The sequence below is a fragment of the Panulirus ornatus genome, chromosome 19 (assembly GCF_036320965.1).
Source record: "Panulirus ornatus isolate Po-2019 chromosome 19, ASM3632096v1, whole genome shotgun sequence".
Classification (NCBI taxonomy): domain Eukaryota; kingdom Metazoa; phylum Arthropoda; class Malacostraca; order Decapoda; family Palinuridae; genus Panulirus; species Panulirus ornatus.
In genome coordinates this window covers 45,901,437-45,921,131 of record NC_092242.1, presented here as the reverse complement: position 1 = coordinate 45,921,131, position 19,695 = coordinate 45,901,437, and the positions used below count along the sequence as shown (strand labels likewise).

General features: G+C 41.8%; 2 protein-coding genes across 2 annotated transcripts in view; both read left to right on the top strand.

Annotated features, from left to right (window-relative positions):
- LOC139755483 (2-oxoadipate dehydrogenase complex component E1-like) overlaps nucleotides 1-3,512 on the top strand; it is a 526,829-nt gene extending 523,317 nt beyond the window's left edge. The window contains exon 11 of the mRNA XM_071673821.1: nucleotides 3,283-3,512. Coding sequence (XP_071529922.1) covers nucleotides 3,283-3,497 — 215 coding nt within the window. The 3' untranslated portion in view covers nucleotides 3,498-3,512. The remainder of the gene's footprint in view (nucleotides 1-3,282) is intronic.
- Nucleotides 3,513-7,576: 4,064 nt separating this feature from the next.
- LOC139755484 (probable 2-oxoadipate dehydrogenase complex component E1 homolog) overlaps nucleotides 7,577-19,695 on the top strand; it is a 194,095-nt gene continuing 181,976 nt past the window's right edge. The window contains exon 1 of the mRNA XM_071673822.1: nucleotides 7,577-7,796. Coding sequence (XP_071529923.1) covers nucleotides 7,623-7,796 — 174 coding nt within the window. The 5' untranslated portion in view covers nucleotides 7,577-7,622. The remainder of the gene's footprint in view (nucleotides 7,797-19,695) is intronic.

Below are 19,695 nucleotides of genomic sequence, written 5' to 3'. Positions count from 1 at the left end.
GTGTTGAAATGGTTTGGACACATAAAGAGAATGAGTGAGGAAAGATTCTCAAAGAGGATATATGTGTCAGAGGTGGAGGGATGAAGGAGGAGCGGGTGACCAAATTTGAGGATGAAGGATGAAGTGAAAAAGATTTTGAGTGATTGGGGCCTGAACATACAGGAGAGTGAAAGGCGTGCAAGGAATAGAGTGAATTGGAAAGATGTGGTATACCAGGGTCGACGTGCTGTCAATGGATTGAACCAGGGCATGCATCTGAGGTAAACCATGGAAAGGTCTGTGGGGCCTGCATGTGGAAAGGGAGCTGTGGTTTTGGTGCATTACACATGACAGCAAGAGACTGAGTGTGAACGAATGTGGCCTTTTTGTCTGTTCCTGGCACTGCCTCGTTTGGGAGAGGGTATGCTATTTTGTGTGTGGCGGGGTGGCAGTGGGAATGGATGAAGGAAGCAAATATGGATATGTACATGTGCATATAAGTATATGTCTCTGTATGTATATGTAGGTTGAAGTGTTTTTATTCTATTTTTATTATACTTTGTCGCTGTCTCCCAAGTTAACAAGGTAGTGCAAGTAAACAGACCAATGAATGGCCCAACCCACCCACATGCACATGTATATACATACACATCCACACACACACACATATACATACTTATACATATCAATGTATACATATATATACAAACACAGACATATACATATATACACATGTACATAATTCATACTTGCTGCCTTTATTCAGTCCCGTCGCCACCCCGCCACACATGAAAAGACACCCCCCTCCCCTGCACAAGCGCAAGATAGCGCTAGGAAAAGACAACAAAGGCCACATTCGTTCACACTCAGTCTCTAGCTGTCATGTAATAATGCACCGAAACCAAAGCTCCCTTTCCACATCCAGGCCCCACAGAACTTTCCATGGTTTACCCCGGACACTTCACATGCCCTGGTTCAATCCATTGACAGCACGTCGACCCTGGTATACCACATCGTTCCAATTCACTCTATTCCTTGCACGCCTTTCACCCTCCTGCATGTTCAGGCCTCGATCGCTCAAATTCTTTTTCACTCCATCCTTTCACCTCCAATTTGGTATCCTACTTCTCCTCGTTCCCTCCATACATACATACATCCTCTGTGTCAATCTTTCTTCATTCATTCTCTCCATGTGACCAAACCATTTCAATACAACCTCTTTTGCTCTTTCAACCACACTCTTTTTATTACCACACATCTCTCTTACCCTTTCATTACTTACTCGATCAAACCACCTCACACCACATATTGTCCTCAAACATCTCATTTCCAACACATCCACCCTCCTCTGCACAACTCTATCTATAGCACACGCCTGGCATCCATATAACATCGTTGGAACCACTATTCCTTCAAACATACGCATTTTTGCTTTCCCAATAATGTTCTCGCCTTCCACACATTCTTCAACGCTCCCAGAACTTTCGCCCCCTCACCTACCCTGTGACTCACTTCCGCTTCCATGGTTCCATCCACTGCTGAATCCACTCCCAGATATCTGAAACACTTCACTTCCTCCAGTTTTTCTCCATTCAGACTTACCTCAAAATTGATTTGTTCCTCAACCCTACTGTACCTAATAACCTTGCTGTTATTCACATTTACTCTCAGCTTTCTTCTTAAACACACTTTACCAAACTCAGTTACAAGCTTCTGCAGTTTCTCACCCAAATCAGCCACCAGTGCTGCATCATCAGCAAAAAACAACTGACTCACTTCCCAAGCTCTTTCATCCACAACAGACTGAATACTTACCCCTCTCTCCAAAACTCTTGCATTCACTTCCCTAACAACCCCATCCATAAACAAACTGAACAACCATGGAGGCATCATGCACCCCTGCTGCAAACCGACATTCACTGAGATCCAATCACTTTCCTCTCTTCCTACTTGTACACATGCCTTACATCCTCTATAAAAACTTTTCGCTGCTTCTAGCAACCTGCCTTCCACACTATATACTCTTAATACCTTCCACAGAGCATCTCTATCATATGCCTTTTCCAGATCCATAGATGCTACATAGAAATCTATTTGTTTTTCTAAGTATTTCTCACATACATTCTTTGAAGCAAACACCTGATCCACACAACCTCCACCGCTTCTGAAACTACACTGCACTTTACCAATCTGATGCTCTGTATATGCCTTCACCCTCTCAATCAATACCCCCCCATATAATTTCCCAGGAATACTCGAGAAACTTATACCTTCGTAATTTGAACACTCACTTTTATCTCCTTTGCCTTTGTACAATGCATGCATTCTGCCAATCCTCAGGCACTTCATCATGAGCCATACTTCATTGAATATCCTCACCAACCAGTCAACAACAGAGTCACCCCCTTTTTTAATAGATTCCACTGCGATACCATCGAAATCCGCCGCCTTGCTGGCTTCTATGTTCTGCAGAGCTTTCACTACCTCATCTTTGTTTACCAAATCATTCTCCCTGATCCTCTCACTTCGCACACCACTTTGACGAAAATGCCCTATATCTACCACTCTATCATCAAGCACATTCAACAAACCTTCAAAATACTCACTCCATCTCCTTCTCACATCACCACTACTTGTTATTACCTCCCCATTATCTCCCTTCACCAATGTTCCCATTTGTTCTCTCATATTACGCACTTTATTTACCTCCTTCCAAAACATCTTTTTTATTCTCCCTAAAATTTAATGATACTCTCTCACCCCAACTCTCATTTGCCCTCTTTTTCACCTCTTGCACCTTTCTCTTGACCTCCTTTTTTTTTTTTATACATCTCCCAGTCATTTACACTATTTCCCTGCAAAAATCGACCAAATGCCTCTCTCTTCTCTTTTACTAATAATCTTACTTCTTCATCCCACCACTTACTGCCCTTTCTAATCTCCCCACCTCCCATGAAATGTATATGTATGTATATATGTATATATATGTGCGTGTGTGGGTGTTTATGTGTATATGTGTGTATGTGGGTGGGTTGGGCCATTCCTCATCTGTTTCCTTGCGCTACCTTGCTAATGCAGGAGACCGGTTAAGTTTAATAAATATAAAAAACATATAAGATACTTTAGTAAACTAATTTAGGAAAACACATTTCAGTAGTGCTCTGGGAGGGACAATTCATTGTTTTATTCTTTTATCTACAAAATGCTGTGGTCACCCAACTTTTGAATATATGAGAATATCCTTATTCTTGATGGAAAGTTTTTATATTAGATTATGTTTTTTATTGAACCATGACTTTTCAGCAAAGTGGCTGACACAGAGCGGCTTAACAATGGTTCTGCCTCATGGCTATGATGGTGCAGGGCCAGAACATTCATCCTGTCACATAGAACGTTTTTTACAAAACTGTGACTCCAGTGAAACTTCCCCAGATGGAGATGATGTTAACTGGGGCATTGTATGCCCAACAACTCCAGCTCAGTATTTTCATTTACTTAGAAAACAGGTGAGGCTATAGTTAAGCTGTGTAGCATATCATTTTCTTTCATTGTAAGGGGTGTATACAGTGTTGTCATAGTAATTTGATGAGTGTTAACCTGTCAGAGCATTAGCTTACTTTCAGTAATTAGTCCATAGACACATACTAGCCCACTTATTGGCATACCAACTACAAGCTAAATCAATTAATCATAAGACTGCACACCAATGTACAGATATGAATAATTTACTTCTAACTTGTAAGATATGTCACTTTTTCCTTTGCTCAGTAAGCCATGTACTTAAGCAGAGTCTCTGGCATTATGGTATGTTTTGATTTTTTTTTTAATAGCACGTTTTCCTTACAGTATGGAGTATGAAAGAAATGCACTGTATCTAGTCCAGAGTTTGGTACATCATTATCAATGCAGTAAATTCAAGTTCATATGACATTATATTACAGTAAAACCTCTGTTATATGAAATTCTTTGGGATATTGGCCATTCGGACGATAAAAATCTGCATCATTTGAGTTTTTTTAAGTATTTTAAATAATTCAGAAATTGCCCATCCTTTGCTTTATGCAGGGGTACGTTTTGCAAAATTCTCCCCCCCCCAAAAAAAAAAATCGTTTATGGCACTGGCAGATTCTTTTGATGGCAAATAGACTTATCTAGCCATCCTTTACTTGCTTTCCTTAGCTCTGGCTCAGCTACAGTCTTTTTTTTTTTTTTTTAGATAAATGCTCATAAAGCCTCAGAGCTTTAACCCTGAGCTGAAGCTTATGAAGGCTGCTTTTCTTCTTCATTGCATCCTGTATTTATGATGAAAGCATTTTCTCCATCTTTACCAAAGTGGATTTCTAACACTTGTAGTTTACCATGGCAGAGAGTGGAATAGAGTGGACCAAAGCACTTTCTCTGCATTCTTCTGTATATTGCAGATAGTAGATTCACCCAAGTGCTGATGTTCCCTCATCAGCATCAGCATGTTATAAGACTTCTAGCTTCATTTCTAAGACCAGTAAGGTTCTGTTCCATTTAACTGCTGGTTCTGGGTTAGAAGATGGTGCTAGATGTGGATGCCATATTAACAAACATAAACACAGCGGGTTGCAGAAAAATCACATAGGTAGGTATACCCTAATTGCAAAAGTAGCATTAATTCACACATAATCGTGATAACTGCAAGACTGACCCACAGATGGTGATGTGGTGTGCTTTACCCACAACCCATGCTTACTTCACCTGCGAACCCTTACTGAAGTTTTCGTAAATTTTCTACCATGCTGATGGAACCTCACCAGCATTGGTGCATTGTAAGATTTCTAGCTTAAATTTTAAAGTCAGAGAAGTTCTAGGGTAGGAGATGTTGCTGGATGTTTGGATGCCATATTTACAAACTCAAACATAGTGTTGCTGGAAAATCTCTTGAACAGGCTTACCCAGATCGCACAATACAGATCAGCTCACAAAGATGATAACTGTGAGACTGACCTGCTAGCGGGAACATGACATGCTCCACACAGGAGCCACACTTGCTCCAATCACCAACCCTCTCATAAGTTTTGGTGCACTTTCTACAACACATGAATTATAGAATATTTGATGTATTTGTTATTTTATTTTTTTTTTTATTATACTTTGTCGCTGTCTCCCGCGTTTGCGAGGTAGCGCAAGGAAACAGACGAAAGAAATGGCCCAACCCCCCCCCCATACACATGTATATACATACGTCCACACACGCAAATATACATACCTACACAGCTTTCCATGGTTTACACCAGACGCTTCACATGCCCCGATTCAATCCACTGACAGCACGTCAACCCCGGTATACCACATCGCTCCAATTCACTCTATTCCTTGCCCTCCTTTCACCCTCCTGCATGTTCAGGCCCCGATCACACAAAATCCTTTTCACTCCATCCTTCCACCTCCAATTTGGTCTCCCTCTTCTCCTTGTTCCCTCCACCTCCGACACATATATCTTCTTGGTCAATCTCTCCTCACTCATTCTCTCCATGTGACCAAACCATTTCAATACAACCTCTTTTGCTCTTTCAACCACACTCTTTTTATTACCACACATCTCTCTTACCCTTTCATTACTTACTCGATCAAACCACCTCACACCACATATTGTCCTCAAACATCTCATTTCCAACACATCCACCCTCCTCTGCACAACTCTATCTATAGCACACGCCTGGCATCCATATAACATCGTTGGAACCACTATTCCTTCAAACATACGCATTTTTGCTTTCCCAATAATGTTCTCGCCTTCCACACATTCTTCAACGCTCCCAGAACTTTCGCCCCCTCACCTACCCTGTGACTCACTTCCGCTTCCATGGTTCCATCCACTGCTGAATCCACTCCCAGATATCTGAAACACTTCACTTCCTCCAGTTTTTCTCCATTCAGACTTACCTCAAAATTGATTTGTTCCTCAACCCTACTGTACCTAATAACCTTGCTGTTATTCACATTTACTCTCAGCTTTCTTCTTAAACACACTTTACCAAACTCAGTTACAAGCTTCTGCAGTTTCTCACCCAAATCAGCCACCAGTGCTGCATCATCAGCAAAAAACAACTGACTCACTTCCCAAGCTCTTTCATCCACAACAGACTGAATACTTACCCCTCTCTCCAAAACTCTTGCATTCACTTCCCTAACAACCCCATCCATAAACAAACTGAACAACCATGGAGGCATCATGCACCCCTGCTGCAAACCGACATTCACTGAGATCCAATCACTTTCCTCTCTTCCTACTTGTACACATGCCTTACATCCTCTATAAAAACTTTTCGCTGCTTCTAGCAACCTGCCTTCCACACTATATACTCTTAATACCTTCCACAGAGCATCTCTATCATATGCCTTTTCCAGATCCATAGATGCTACATAGAAATCTATTTGTTTTTCTAAGTATTTCTCACATACATTCTTTGAAGCAAACACCTGATCCACACAACCTCCACCGCTTCTGAAACTACACTGCACTTTACCAATCTGATGCTCTGTATATGCCTTCACCCTCTCAATCAATACCCCCCCCATATAATTTCCCAGGAATACTCGAGAAACTTATACCTTCGTAATTTGAACACTCACTTTTATCTCCTTTGCCTTTGTACAATGCATGCATTCTGCCAATCCTCAGGCACTTCATCATGAGCCATACTTCATTGAATATCCTCACCAACCAGTCAACAACAGAGTCACCCCCTTTTTTAATAGATTCCACTGCGATACCATCGAAATCCGCCGCCTTGCTGGCTTCTATGTTCTGCAGAGCTTTCACTACCTCATCTTTGTTTACCAAATCATTCTCCCTGATCCTCTCACTTCGCACACCACTTTGACGAAAATGCCCTATATCTACCACTCTATCATCAAGCACATTCAACAAACCTTCAAAATACTCACTCCATCTCCTTCTCACATCACCACTACTTGTTATTACCTCCCCATTATCTCCCTTCACCAATGTTCCCATTTGTTCTCTCATATTACGCACTTTATTTACCTCCTTCCAAAACATCTTTTTTATTCTCCCTAAAATTTAATGATACTCTCTCACCCCAACTCTCATTTGCCCTCTTTTTCACCTCTTGCACCTTTCTCTTGACCTCCTTTTTTTTTTTATACATCTCCCAGTCATTTACACTATTTCCCTGCAAAAATCGACCAAATGCCTCTCTCTTCTCTTTTACTAATAATCTTACTTCTTCATCCCACCACTTACTGCCCTTTCTAATCTCCCCACCTCCCATGAAATGTATATGTATGTATATATGTATATATATGTGCGTGTGTGGGTGTTTATGTGTATATGTGTGTATGTGGGTGGGTTGGGCCATTCCTCATCTGTTTCCTTGCGCTACCTTGCTAATGCAGGAGACCGGTTAAGTTTAATAAATATAAAAAACATATAAGATACTTTAGTAAACTAATTTAGGAAAACACATTTCAGTAGTGCTCTGGGAGGGACAATTCATTGTTTTATTCTTTTATCTACAAAATGCTGTGGTCACCCAACTTTTGAATATATGAGAATATCCTTATTCTTGATGGAAAGTTTTTATATTAGATTATGTTTTTTATTGAACCATGACTTTTCAGCAAAGTGGCTGACACAGAGCGGCTTAACAATGGTTCTGCCTCATGGCTATGATGGTGCAGGGCCAGAACATTCATCCTGTCACATAGAACGTTTTTTACAAAACTGTGACTCCAGTGAAACTTCCCCAGATGGAGATGATGTTAACTGGGGCATTGTATGCCCAACAACTCCAGCTCAGTATTTTCATTTACTTAGAAAACAGGTGAGGCTATAGTTAAGCTGTGTAGCATATCATTTTCTTTCATTGTAAGGGGTGTATACAGTGTTGTCATAGTAATTTGATGAGTGTTAACCTGTCAGAGCATTAGCTTACTTTCAGTAATTAGTCCATAGACACATACTAGCCCACTTATTGGCATACCAACTACAAGCTAAATCAATTAATCATAAGACTGCACACCAATGTACAGATATGAATAATTTACTTCTAACTTGTAAGATATGTCACTTTTTCCTTTGCTCAGTAAGCCATGTACTTAAGCAGAGTCTCTGGCATTATGGTATGTTTTGATTTTTTTTTTAATAGCACGTTTTCCTTACAGTATGGAGTATGAAAGAAATGCACTGTATCTAGTCCAGAGTTTGGTACATCATTATCAATGCAGTAAATTCAAGTTCATATGACATTATATTACAGTAAAACCTCTGTTATATGAAATTCTTTGGGATATTGGCCATTCGGACGATAAAAATCTGCATCATTTGAGTTTTTTTAAGTATTTTAAATAATTCAGAAATTGCCCATCCTTTGCTTTATGCAGGGGTACGTTTTGCAAAATTCTCCCCCCCCCAAAAAAAAAATCGTTTATGGCACTGGCAGATTCTTTTGATGGCAAATAGACTTATCTAGCCATCCTTTACTTGCTTTCCTTAGCTCTGGCTCAGCTACAGTCTTTTTTTTTTTTTTTAGATAAATGCTCATAAAGCCTCAGAGCTTTAACCCTGAGCTGAAGCTTATGAAGGCTGCTTTTCTTCTTCATTGCATCCTGTATTTATGATGAAAGCATTTTCTCCATCTTTACCAAAGTGGATTTCTAACACTTGTAGTTTACCATGGCAGAGAGTGGAATAGAGTGGACCAAAGCACTTTCTCTGCATTCTTCTGTATATTGCAGATAGTAGATTCACCCAAGTGCTGATGTTCCCTCATCAGCATCAGCATGTTATAAGACTTCTAGCTTCATTTCTAAGACCAGTAAGGTTCTGTTCCATTTAACTGCTGGTTCTGGGTTAGAAGATGGTGCTAGATGTGGATGCCATATTAACAAACATAAACACAGCGGGTTGCAGAAAAATCACATAGGTAGGTATACCCTAATTGCAAAAGTAGCATTAATTCACACATAATCGTGATAACTGCAAGACTGACCCACAGATGGTGATGTGGTGTGCTTTACCCACAACCCATGCTTACTTCACCTGCGAACCCTTACTGAAGTTTTCGTAAATTTTCTACCATGCTGATGGAACCTCACCAGCATTGGTGCATTGTAAGATTTCTAGCTTAAATTTTAAAGTCAGAGAAGTTCTAGGGTAGGAGATGTTGCTGGATGTTTGGATGCCATATTTACAAACTCAAACATAGTGTTGCTGGAAAATCTCTTGAACAGGCTTACCCAGATCGCACAATACAGATCAGCTCACAAAGATGATAACTGTGAGACTGACCTGCTAGCGGGAACATGACATGCTCCACACAGGAGCCACACTTGCTCCAATCACCAACCCTCTCATAAGTTTTGGTGCACTTTCTACAACACATGAATTATAGAATATTTGATGTATTTGTTATTTTATTTTTTTTTTTATTATACTTTGTCGCTGTCTCCCGCGTTTGCGAGGTAGCGCAAGGAAACAGACGAAAGAAATGGCCCAACCCCCCCCCCATACACATGTATATACATACGTCCACACACGCAAATATACATACCTACACAGCTTTCCATGGTTTACACCAGACGCTTCACATGCCCCGATTCAATCCACTGACAGCACGTCAACCCCGGTATACCACATCGCTCCAATTCACTCTATTCCTTGCCCTCCTTTCACCCTCCTGCATGTTCAGGCCCCGATCACACAAAATCCTTTTCACTCCATCCTTCCACCTCCAATTTGGTCTCCCTCTTCTCCTTGTTCCCTCCACCTCCGACACATATATCTTCTTGGTCAATCTCTCCTCACTCATCCTCTCCATGTGCCCAAACCACTTCAAAACACCCTCTTCTGCTCTCTCAACCATGCTCTTTTTATTACCACACATCTCTCTTACCCTTACGTTACTCACTCGATCAAACCACCTCACACCACACATTGTCCTCAAACATCTCATTTCCAGCACATCCATCCTCCTGCGCACAACTCTATCCATAGCCCACGCCTCGCAACCATACAACATTGTTGGAACCACTATTCCTTCAAACATACCCATTTTTGCTTTCCGAGATAATGTTCTCGACTTCCACACATTCTTCAAGGCCCCCAGGATTTTCACCCCCTCCCCCACCCTATGAACCACTTCCGCTTCCATGGTTCCATCCGCTGCCAGATCCACTCCCAGATATCTAAAACACTTCACTTCCTCCAGTTTTTCTCCATTCAAACTCACCTCCCAATTGACTTGACCCTCAACCCTACTGTACCTAATAACCTTGCTCTTATTCACATTTACTCTTAACTTTCTTCTTCCACACACTTTTCCAAACTCAGTCACCAGCTTCTGCAGTTTCTCACATGAATCAGCCACCAGCGCTGTATCATCAGCGAACAACAACTGACTCACTTCCCAGGCTCTCTCATCCCCAACAGACTTCATACTTGCCCCTCTTTCCAAAACTCTTGCATTTACCTCCCTAACAACCCCATCCATAAACAAATTAAACAACCATGGAGACATCACACACCCCTGCCGCAAACCTACATTCACTGAGAACCAATCACTTTCCTCTCTTCCTACACGTACACATGCCTTACATCCTCGATAAAAACTTTTCACTGCTTCTAACAACTTTCCTCCCACACCATATATTCTTAATACCTTCCACAGAGCATCTCTATCAACTCTATCATATGCCTTCTCCAGATCCATAAATGCTACATACAAATCCATTTGCTTTTCTAAGTATTTCTTACATACATTCTTCAAAGCAAACACCTGATCCACACATCCTCTACCACTTCTGAAACCACACTGCTCTTCCCCAATCTGATGCTCTGTACATGCCTTCACCCTCTCAATCAATACCCTCCCATATAATTTACCAGGAATACTCAACAAACTTATACCTCTGTAATTTGAGCACTCACTCTTATCCCCTTTGCCTTTGTACAATGGCACTATGCACGCATTCCGCCAATCCTCAGGCACCTCACCATGAGTCATACATACATTAAATAACCTTACCAACCAGTCAACAATACAGTCACCCCCTTTTTTAATAGATTCCACTGCAATATCATCCAAACCTGCTGCCTTGCCGGCTTTCATCTTCCGCAAAGCTTTCACTACCTCTTCTCTGTTTACCAAATCATTTTCCCTAACCCTCTCACTTTGCACACCACCTCGACCCATTATTATTTTATATAGAGGAAATGTGTATTAATGTATGTATGTAGATAAGCACTAATGGATACTGCAGTCATCTCTGCTGCTTGGTGATGTTAATAGTCATCATGCTACTAGAAGCAGAGAGAAGTTTTCATCATTGGTGTAAGGCATGTAGGAAGAGAGGAGATTGATTGGGTCCCAGTGAAAGTCGGTTAGCGGCAGGGGTGTGTGATGGCTCTATGGTTGTTTAATTTATTTTTGGATGGGGTTGTTAGGAAGGTAAATGCAAGAGTTTTGGAGAGAGGGATGAGTATGCATTCTGTTGGGGATGAGAGAGCTTGGGAATTGAGTCAGTTGTTCACCGATGATACAACACTGGTGGCTGAGTCAAGTGAGAAACAGCAGTAGCTGGTCACTGAGTCTAGAAAAGTGTGTGAAATGAAAAAGGTGAAAGTAAATGTGAATAAGAGCAAGGTTATTAGGTTCAGCAGGGTTGAGTGACAAGTTAGTTCGGATGTAAGTTTGGATGGAGAAACATTGGAAGAAGTGAAGGCTTTTAGATATCTGGGAGTGGACTTAGCAGCAAATTGAACCATGGAAGAAGAAGTGAGTCACAGGTTGAGGGAGGGGATGAAGGTACTGCGAGTGATGAAGAATGTGTGGAAAGAGAGAGCATTATCTTGGAGAGCAAAATGGTTATGTTTGAAGCAATAGTAGTTCCAGCAATATTATATGATTCCGAGGCATGGGCTATAGGTAGATTTGTACGTAGGAGGGTGGAAGTGTTGGAAATGAAAAGTATGAGGACAGTATGGTGTGAGGTGGTTTGATCAAGTGAGCAATGAGAGGGTAAGAGCGATGTGTGGTGATAAAAGGAGTGTGGTTGAGATGGCAGAAGAGAGTTTGTTGAAATGGTTTGGACATCTGGAGAGAATGAGTGAGGAAGATTGACAGACGATGTATGTGTCAGAGGTGGAGGGAACAAGGAGTAGTGGGAGACCTAATTGGGGATGGAAGGATGGAGTCAAAAAGATTTTGAGCAGTCGGGGCCTCAACATACAAGAAGGTGAGAAGCATGGAAGGAATAGAGTGAATTGGAACGATGTGGTATACCAGGGTTGACATGCTGTCAGTGGAACTGAACTAGGGCATGTGAAATGTCTGGGGTCAACCATGGAAAGGTCTGTGAGGCCTGGATGTGGATAAGGGAGCTGTGTTTTCGGTGCATTACACTTGACAGCTAGAGACTGAGTGTGAATGAATGTGACCATTTTTTCTGTTTTCCAGGCACTATCTTGCTAAAGCAAGGGTTAGTGATGCTATTTCCCATGGAGCGAGGCAGCGCTGGGAATGGATGAAGGCAAGCAAGTACGAATATGTATGTGTATATATGTATATATGCGTATGTATGTATCTATATGTCTGAAATGTATATGTATGTCTGTGAGTGTATGGGCATTTATGTATGTATATGTGTATATGAGTGGATAGGCCATTCTTTGTCTGTTTCCTGGGAAGTATTCTCTCTCCCTTATCCCCAGGGATGTTAATGGTTGTTAATGTGCTGAGAGGGCAGCTTGAGGGATGTCTGATCACTATCTTGTGGAGGCAAAAACAAAGATTTGTGGAGGTTTTCAGAAAAGAAGAGAGAATTTTGAGAAGAAGAGAGTGGTGAGAGTAAGTGTCTGAAATGTATATGTATGTCTGTGAGTGTATGGGCATTTATGTATGTATATGTGTATATGAGTGGATGGGCCATTCTTTGTCTGTTTCCTGGGAAGTATTCTCTCTCCCTTATCCCCAGGGATGTTAATGGTTGTTAATGTGCTGAGAGGGCAGCTTGAGGGATGTCTGATCACTATCTTGTGGAGGCGAAAACAAAGATTTGTAGAGGTTTTCAGAAAAGAAGAGAGAATTTTGAGAAGAAGAGAGTGGTGAGAGTAAGTGAACTTGGAAAGGAGACTTGTGTGAGGAAGTACCAGGAGAGATTGAGTGTAGAATGGCAATGTAGAAGTGCAATGTATATGTATGTCTGTGAGTGTATGGGCATTTATGTATGTATATGTGTATATGAGTGGATGGGCCATTCTTTGTCTGTTTCCAGGGAAGTATTCTCTCTCCCTTATCCCCAGGGATGTTAATGGTTGTTAATGTGCTGAGAGGGCAGCTTGAGGGATGTCTGATCACTATCTTGTGGAGGCAAAAACAAAGATTTGTAGAGGTTTTCAGAAAAGAAGAGAGAATTTTGAGAAGAAGAGAGTGGTGAGAGTAAGTGAACTTGGAAAGGAGACTTGTGTGAGGAAGTACCAGGAGAGATTGAGTGTAGAATGGCAAAAGGTGAGAGCAAATGACGTAAGGGGATTGCGGGAGGAATAAGATGAAAGGTGGGCAGATTAGAAAGGGTAGTGAGTGGTGGGGTGAAGAAATAAGATTATTAGTGAAAGGGAAGAGAGAAGCATTTGGACAATTTTTGCAGGAAAGTAGTGCAAATGACCAAGAGATGTATAAAAAAAGCAGCAGGAGGTCAGGAGAAAGGTGCAAGAAGTGAAAAAGAGGGCAAATGAGAGTTGGGGTGAGAGAGTATTGTTAGATTTTAAGGAGAATAAAAAGATGTTTTGGAAGGAGGTAAATAATGTACGTAAGACAAGAGAACAATTGAGAACATAAGTGAAGGGGGCAAATCGGGATATGATAACAAGTCATGATAAAGTGAGAAGGAGATGGAGTATTTTGAAGGTTTGTTGAATGTGTTTGATGAAAGAGTGGCAGATATACGGTGATTTGATTGGGGTGCTGTATGAAGTGAGAGAGGTCAGGGAGAATGGTTTGGTAAACAGAGAAGAGGTGATGAAAACTTTGCAGAAGATGAAGTCCGGCAAGGCAGTGGGTTTGGACGTTATTGCAGTGGAATCTGCTAAGAAAAAGAGGGTGTCTGTGTTGTTGATTGGTTGATAAGGATATTCACTGCATGTATGGATCATGGTGAAGTGCCTGAGGATTGGCGGAATGCATGCATAGTGCCATCGTACAAAGGCAAAGGGGATAAAGATGAGTGTTCAAATTCCAGAGACAAGTTTCTTTAGTATTCCTGGGAAATTTTTATGGGAGGGTATTGATTGAATGATAAAGGCATGTACAGAGCGTCAGATTGGGAAAGAGTAGTGTGGTTTCAGAAGTGGTAGAGGATATGTGGATCAGGTGTTTACTGTGAAGAATGTTTTTGAGAAATACTTAGGAAAACAGATGGATTCGTATGTAGCATATATGGATCTGGAGAAGGCATGTGACAGAGTTGATAGAGGTGCTCTGTTTATTAAGAGTATGTGGGGTGGGAGGTAAGTTGCTAGAAGCAGTGAAAAGTTGTTATCGAGGATATAAGGCATGTGTACGAGCGGGAAGAGAGGGAAGTGATTGGTTCTCAGTGAATATTGGTTTGCAGTAGGGATGCGTAATGTCTCCATGGTTGTTTAATTTGTTTATGGATGGGGTTGTTAGGGAGTTTTGGAGAGAGGGGCAAGTATGCAGTCTGTTGTGGATCAGAGGGCTTGGGAAGTGCCATTTGTTGTTCGCTGATGATACAGTGCTGGTGGCTGATTCAGGTGAGAAGCTGCAGAAGTTCTTGACTGAGTTTGTTAAAGTGTGTGAATGAAGAAAGCTGAGAGTAAATGTGAATAAGAGCAAGATGATTAGGTTCAGTAGGGTTGAGGAAGAAGAAATCGGGAGGAATGTTTGAATGGAGAAAAACTGGAGGAAGTGAAGTGTTTTAGATATTAGGGAGTGGATTTGGCAGCGGATGGAACCGTGCAAACAGAAGTGAGTCACAGGGTGGGGGAGGGGGCGAATGGGAGTGTTGAAGAATGTGTGGAAGAAGAGAACATTATTTCACAGAGCAAAAGTGGATATGTTTGAAGGAATAGTGGTTCAAACAATGTTATATGGTTGTGAGGCATGGGCTATAGGTAGGGTTGTGCGGATGAGGGTGGAAGTGTTAGAAATGAGATGTTTAAGGACAATATGTGGTGTGAGTTGCTTTAATCAAGTAATGAATGGGTAAGAGAAAGGGGTGGTAATAAAGAGTGTGGTTCAGACAGCTGAAGAGAGTGTATGTAAATGGTTTAGCTACATGCAGAGAATGAGTGAGGAAAGATTTACATAGAGGATATATATGTCAGAGGTGGAGGAAATGAGGAGAAGTGGGACACCAAATTGAGAGCGGAAGGATGAGGTGAAATAGATTTTGAGAAATTGGGGCCTGAACATACTGGAGGGTGAAAGGCGTGGAAGAAATTGATTGAATTGAAACATTGACATATACCGGGATCAACATGCTCTCAGTGGATTGAACCAGGGCATGTGAAGTGTCTACGGTAAACCATGGAAAGTTGTGTTGGGCCTGGATGTGGAAAGGGAGCTATGGTTTCGTTGCATTACACATGACAGGTAGAGACAGAGTGTGAACGAATGTGGCCTTTGTTGTCTTTTCCTAACGCTACCTCGCACTCGTTGGGGGAGAGGGGGGATGAAGGCAGCATGTATGAATATGTAACTGTATATATATGTATTTCTCCGTATATGTATATATATATTTTTTTTTTTTCAAACTACTCGCCATTTCCCGCGTTAGCGAGGTAGCGTTAAGAACAGAGGACTGGGCCTTTTTTGGAATATCCTCACCTGGCCCCCTCTGTTCCTTCTTTTGGAAAATTAAAAAAAAAAAAAAACGAGAGGGGAGGATTTCCAGCCCCCCGCTCCCTCCCCATTTAGTCGCCTTCTACGACACGCAGGGAATACGTGGGAAGTATTCTTAATCCCCTATCCCCAGTGAAGATTTGTATGGGTTTTCAGAAAAGAAGAGTGAATGTTGGGGTGAAGAGGGTGGTGAGAGTAAGTGAGCTTGGGAAGGAGACCTGTGTGAGGAAGTACCAGGAGAGACTGAGTACAGAATGGAAAAAGGTGAGAACAATGGAAGTAAGGGGAGTGGGGGAGGAATGGGATGTATTTAGGGAATCAGTGATGGATTGCGCAAAAGATGCTTGTGGCATGAGAAGAGTGGGAGGTGGGTTGATTAGAAAGGGTAGTGAGTGGTGGGATGAAGAAGTAAGAGTATTAGTGAAAGAGAAGAGAGAGGCATTTGGACGATTTTTGCAGGGAAAAAATGCAATTGAGTGGGAGATGTATAAAAGAAAGAGACAGGAGGTCAAGAGAAAGGTGCAAGAGGTGAAAAAAAGGGCAAATGAGAGTTGGGGTGAGAGAGTATCATTAAATTTTAGGGAGAATAAAAAGATGTTCTGGAAGGAGGTAAATAAAGTGCATAAGACAAGGGAGCAAATGGGAACTTCAGTGAAGGGCGCAAATGGGGAGGTGATAACAAGTAGTGGTGATGTGAGAAGGAGATGGAGTGAGTATTTTGAAGGTTTGTTGAATGTGTTTGATGATAGAGTGGCAGATATAGGGTGTTTTGGTCGAGGTGGTGTGCAAAGTGAGAGGGTTAGGGAAAATGATTTGGTAAACAGAGAAGAGGTAGTGAAAGCTTTGCGGAAGATGAAAGCCGGCAAGGCAGCAGGTTTGGATGGTATTGCAGTGGAATTTATTAAAAAAGGGGGTGACTGTATTGTTGACTGGTTGGTAAGGTTATTTAATGTATGTATGACTCATGGTGAGGTGCCTGAGGATTGGCGGAATGTGTGCATAGTGCCATTGTACAAAGGCAAAGGGGATAAGAGTGAGTGCTCAAATTACAGAGGTATAAGTTTGTTGAGTATTCCTGGTGAATTATATGGGAGGGTATTGATTGAGAGGGTGAAGGCATGTACAGAGCATCAGATTGGGGAAGAGCAGTGTGGTTTCAGAAGTGGTAGAGGATGTGTGGATCAGGTGTTTGCTTTGAAGAATGTATGTGAGAAATACTTAGAAAAGCAAATGGATTTGTATGTAGCATTTATGGATCTGGAGAAGGCATATGATAGAGTTGATAGAGATGCTCTGTGGAAGATATTAAGAATATATGGTGTGGGAGACAAGTTGTTAGAAGCAGTGAAAAGTTTTTATCGAGGATGTAAGGCATGTGTACGTGTAGGAAGAGAGAAAGTGATTGGTTCTCAGTGAATGTAGGTTTGCGGCAGGGGTGTGTGATGTCTCCATGGTTGTTTGATTTGTTTATGGATGGGGTTGTTAGGGAGGTAAATGCAAGAGTTTTGGAAAGAGGGGCAAGTATGAAGTCTGTTGGGGATGAGAGAGCTTGGGAAGTGAGTCAGTTGTTGTTCGCTGATGATACAGCGCTGGTGGCTGATTCATGTGAGAAACTGCAGAAGCTGGTGACTGAGTTTGGTAAAGTGTGTGGAAGAAGAAAGTTAAGAGTAAATGTGAATAAGAGCAAGGTTATTAGGTACAGTAGGGTTGAGGGTCAAGTCAATTGGGAGGTGAGTTTGAATGGAGAAAAATTGGAGGAAGTGAAGTGTTTTAGATATCTGGGAGTGGATCTGGCAGCGGATGGAACCATGGAAGCGGAAGTGGTTCATAGGGTGGGGGAGGGGGCGAAAATTCTGGGGGCCTTGAAGAATGTGTGGAAGTCGAGAACATTATCTCGGAAAGCAAAAATGGGTATGTTTGAAGGAATAGTGGTTCCAACAATGTTGTGTGATTGCGAGGCGTGGGCTATGGATAGAGTTGTGCGCAGGAGGATGGATGTGCTGGAAATGAGATGTTTGAGGACAATGTGTGGTGTGAGGTGGTTTGATCGAGTGAGTAACGTAAGGGTAAGAGAGATGTGTGGAAATAAAAAGAGCGTGGTTGAGAGAGCAGAAGAGGGTGTTTTGAAGTGGTTTGGGCACATGGAGAGAATGAGTGAGGAAAGATTGACCAAGAGGATATATGTGTCGGAGGTGGAGGGAACGAAGAGAAGAGGGAGACCAAATTGGAGGTGGAAAGATGGAGTGAAAAAGATTTTGTGTGATCGGGGCCTGAACATGCAGGAGGGTGAAAGGAGGGCAAGGAATAGAGTGAATTGGAGCGATGTGGTATACCGGGGTTGACGTGCTGTCAGTGGATTGAATCAAGGCATGTGAAGCGTCTGGGGTAAACCATGGAAAGCTGTGTAGGTATGTATATTTGCGTGTCTGGACGTATGTATGTACATGTGTATGGGGGGGGGTTGGGCCATTTCTTTCGTCTGTTTCCTTGCGCTACCTCGCAAACGCAGGAGACAGCGACAAAGTATAATAATAAAAGAAAAATATATATATATATATATATATATATATATATATATATATATATATATATATATATATATATATATATATATATATTTTATTTTTTTTTTTTACTTTTTCCTTGCCCTCCTTTCACCCTCCTGCATGTTCGGGCCCCGATCACACAAAATCTTTTTCACTTCATCTTTCCACCTCCAATTTGGTCTCCCTCTTCTCCTCGTTCCCTCCACCTCAGACACATATATCCTCTTGGTCAATCTTTCCTCACTCATTCTCTCCATGTGCCCAAACCATTTCAAAACACCCGCTTCTGCTCTCTCAACCACGCTCTTTTTTTTCCACACATCTCTCTTACCCTTACGTTACTTACTCGATCAAACCACCTCACACCACACATTGTCCTCAAACATCTCATTTCCAGCACATCCATCCTCCTGCGCACAACTCTATCCATAGCCCACGCCTCGCAACCATACAACATTGTTGGAACCACTATTCCTTCAAACATACCCATTTTTGCTTTCCGAGATAATGTTCTTGACTTCCACACATTCTTCAAGGCTCCCAGAATTTTCGCCCCCTCCCCCACCCTATGATCCACTTCCGTTTCCATGGTTCCATCCGCTGCCAGATCCACTCCCAGATATCTAAAACACTTCACTTCCTCCAGTTTTTCTCCATTCAAACTCACCTCCCAATTGACTTGACCCTCAACCCTACTGTACGTAATAACCTTGCTCTTATTCACATTTACTCTTAACTTTCTTCTTTCACACACTTTACCAAACTCAGTCACCAGCTTCTGCAGTTTCTCACATGAATCAGCCACCAGCGCTGTATCATCAGCGAACAACAACTGACTCACTTCCCAAGCTCTCTCATCCCCAACAGACTTCATACTTGCCCCACTTTCCAAGACTCTTGCATTGACCTCCCTAACAACCCCATCCATAAACAAATTAAACAACCATGGAGACATCACACACCCCTGCCGCAAACCTACATTCACTGAGAACCAATCACTTTCCTCTCTTCCTACACGTACACATGCCTTACATCCTCGATAAAAACTTTTCACTGCTTCTAACAACTTGCCTCCCACACCATATATTCTTAATACCTTCCACAGAGCATCTCTATCAACTCTATCATATGCCTTCTCCAGATCCATAAATGCTACATACAAATCCATTTGCTTTTCTAAGTATTTCTCACATACATTCTTCAAAGCAAACACCTGATCCACACATCCTCTACCACTTCTGAAACCACACTGCTCTTCCCCAATCTGATGCTCTGTACATGCCTTCACCCTCTCAATCAATACCCTCCCATATAATTTA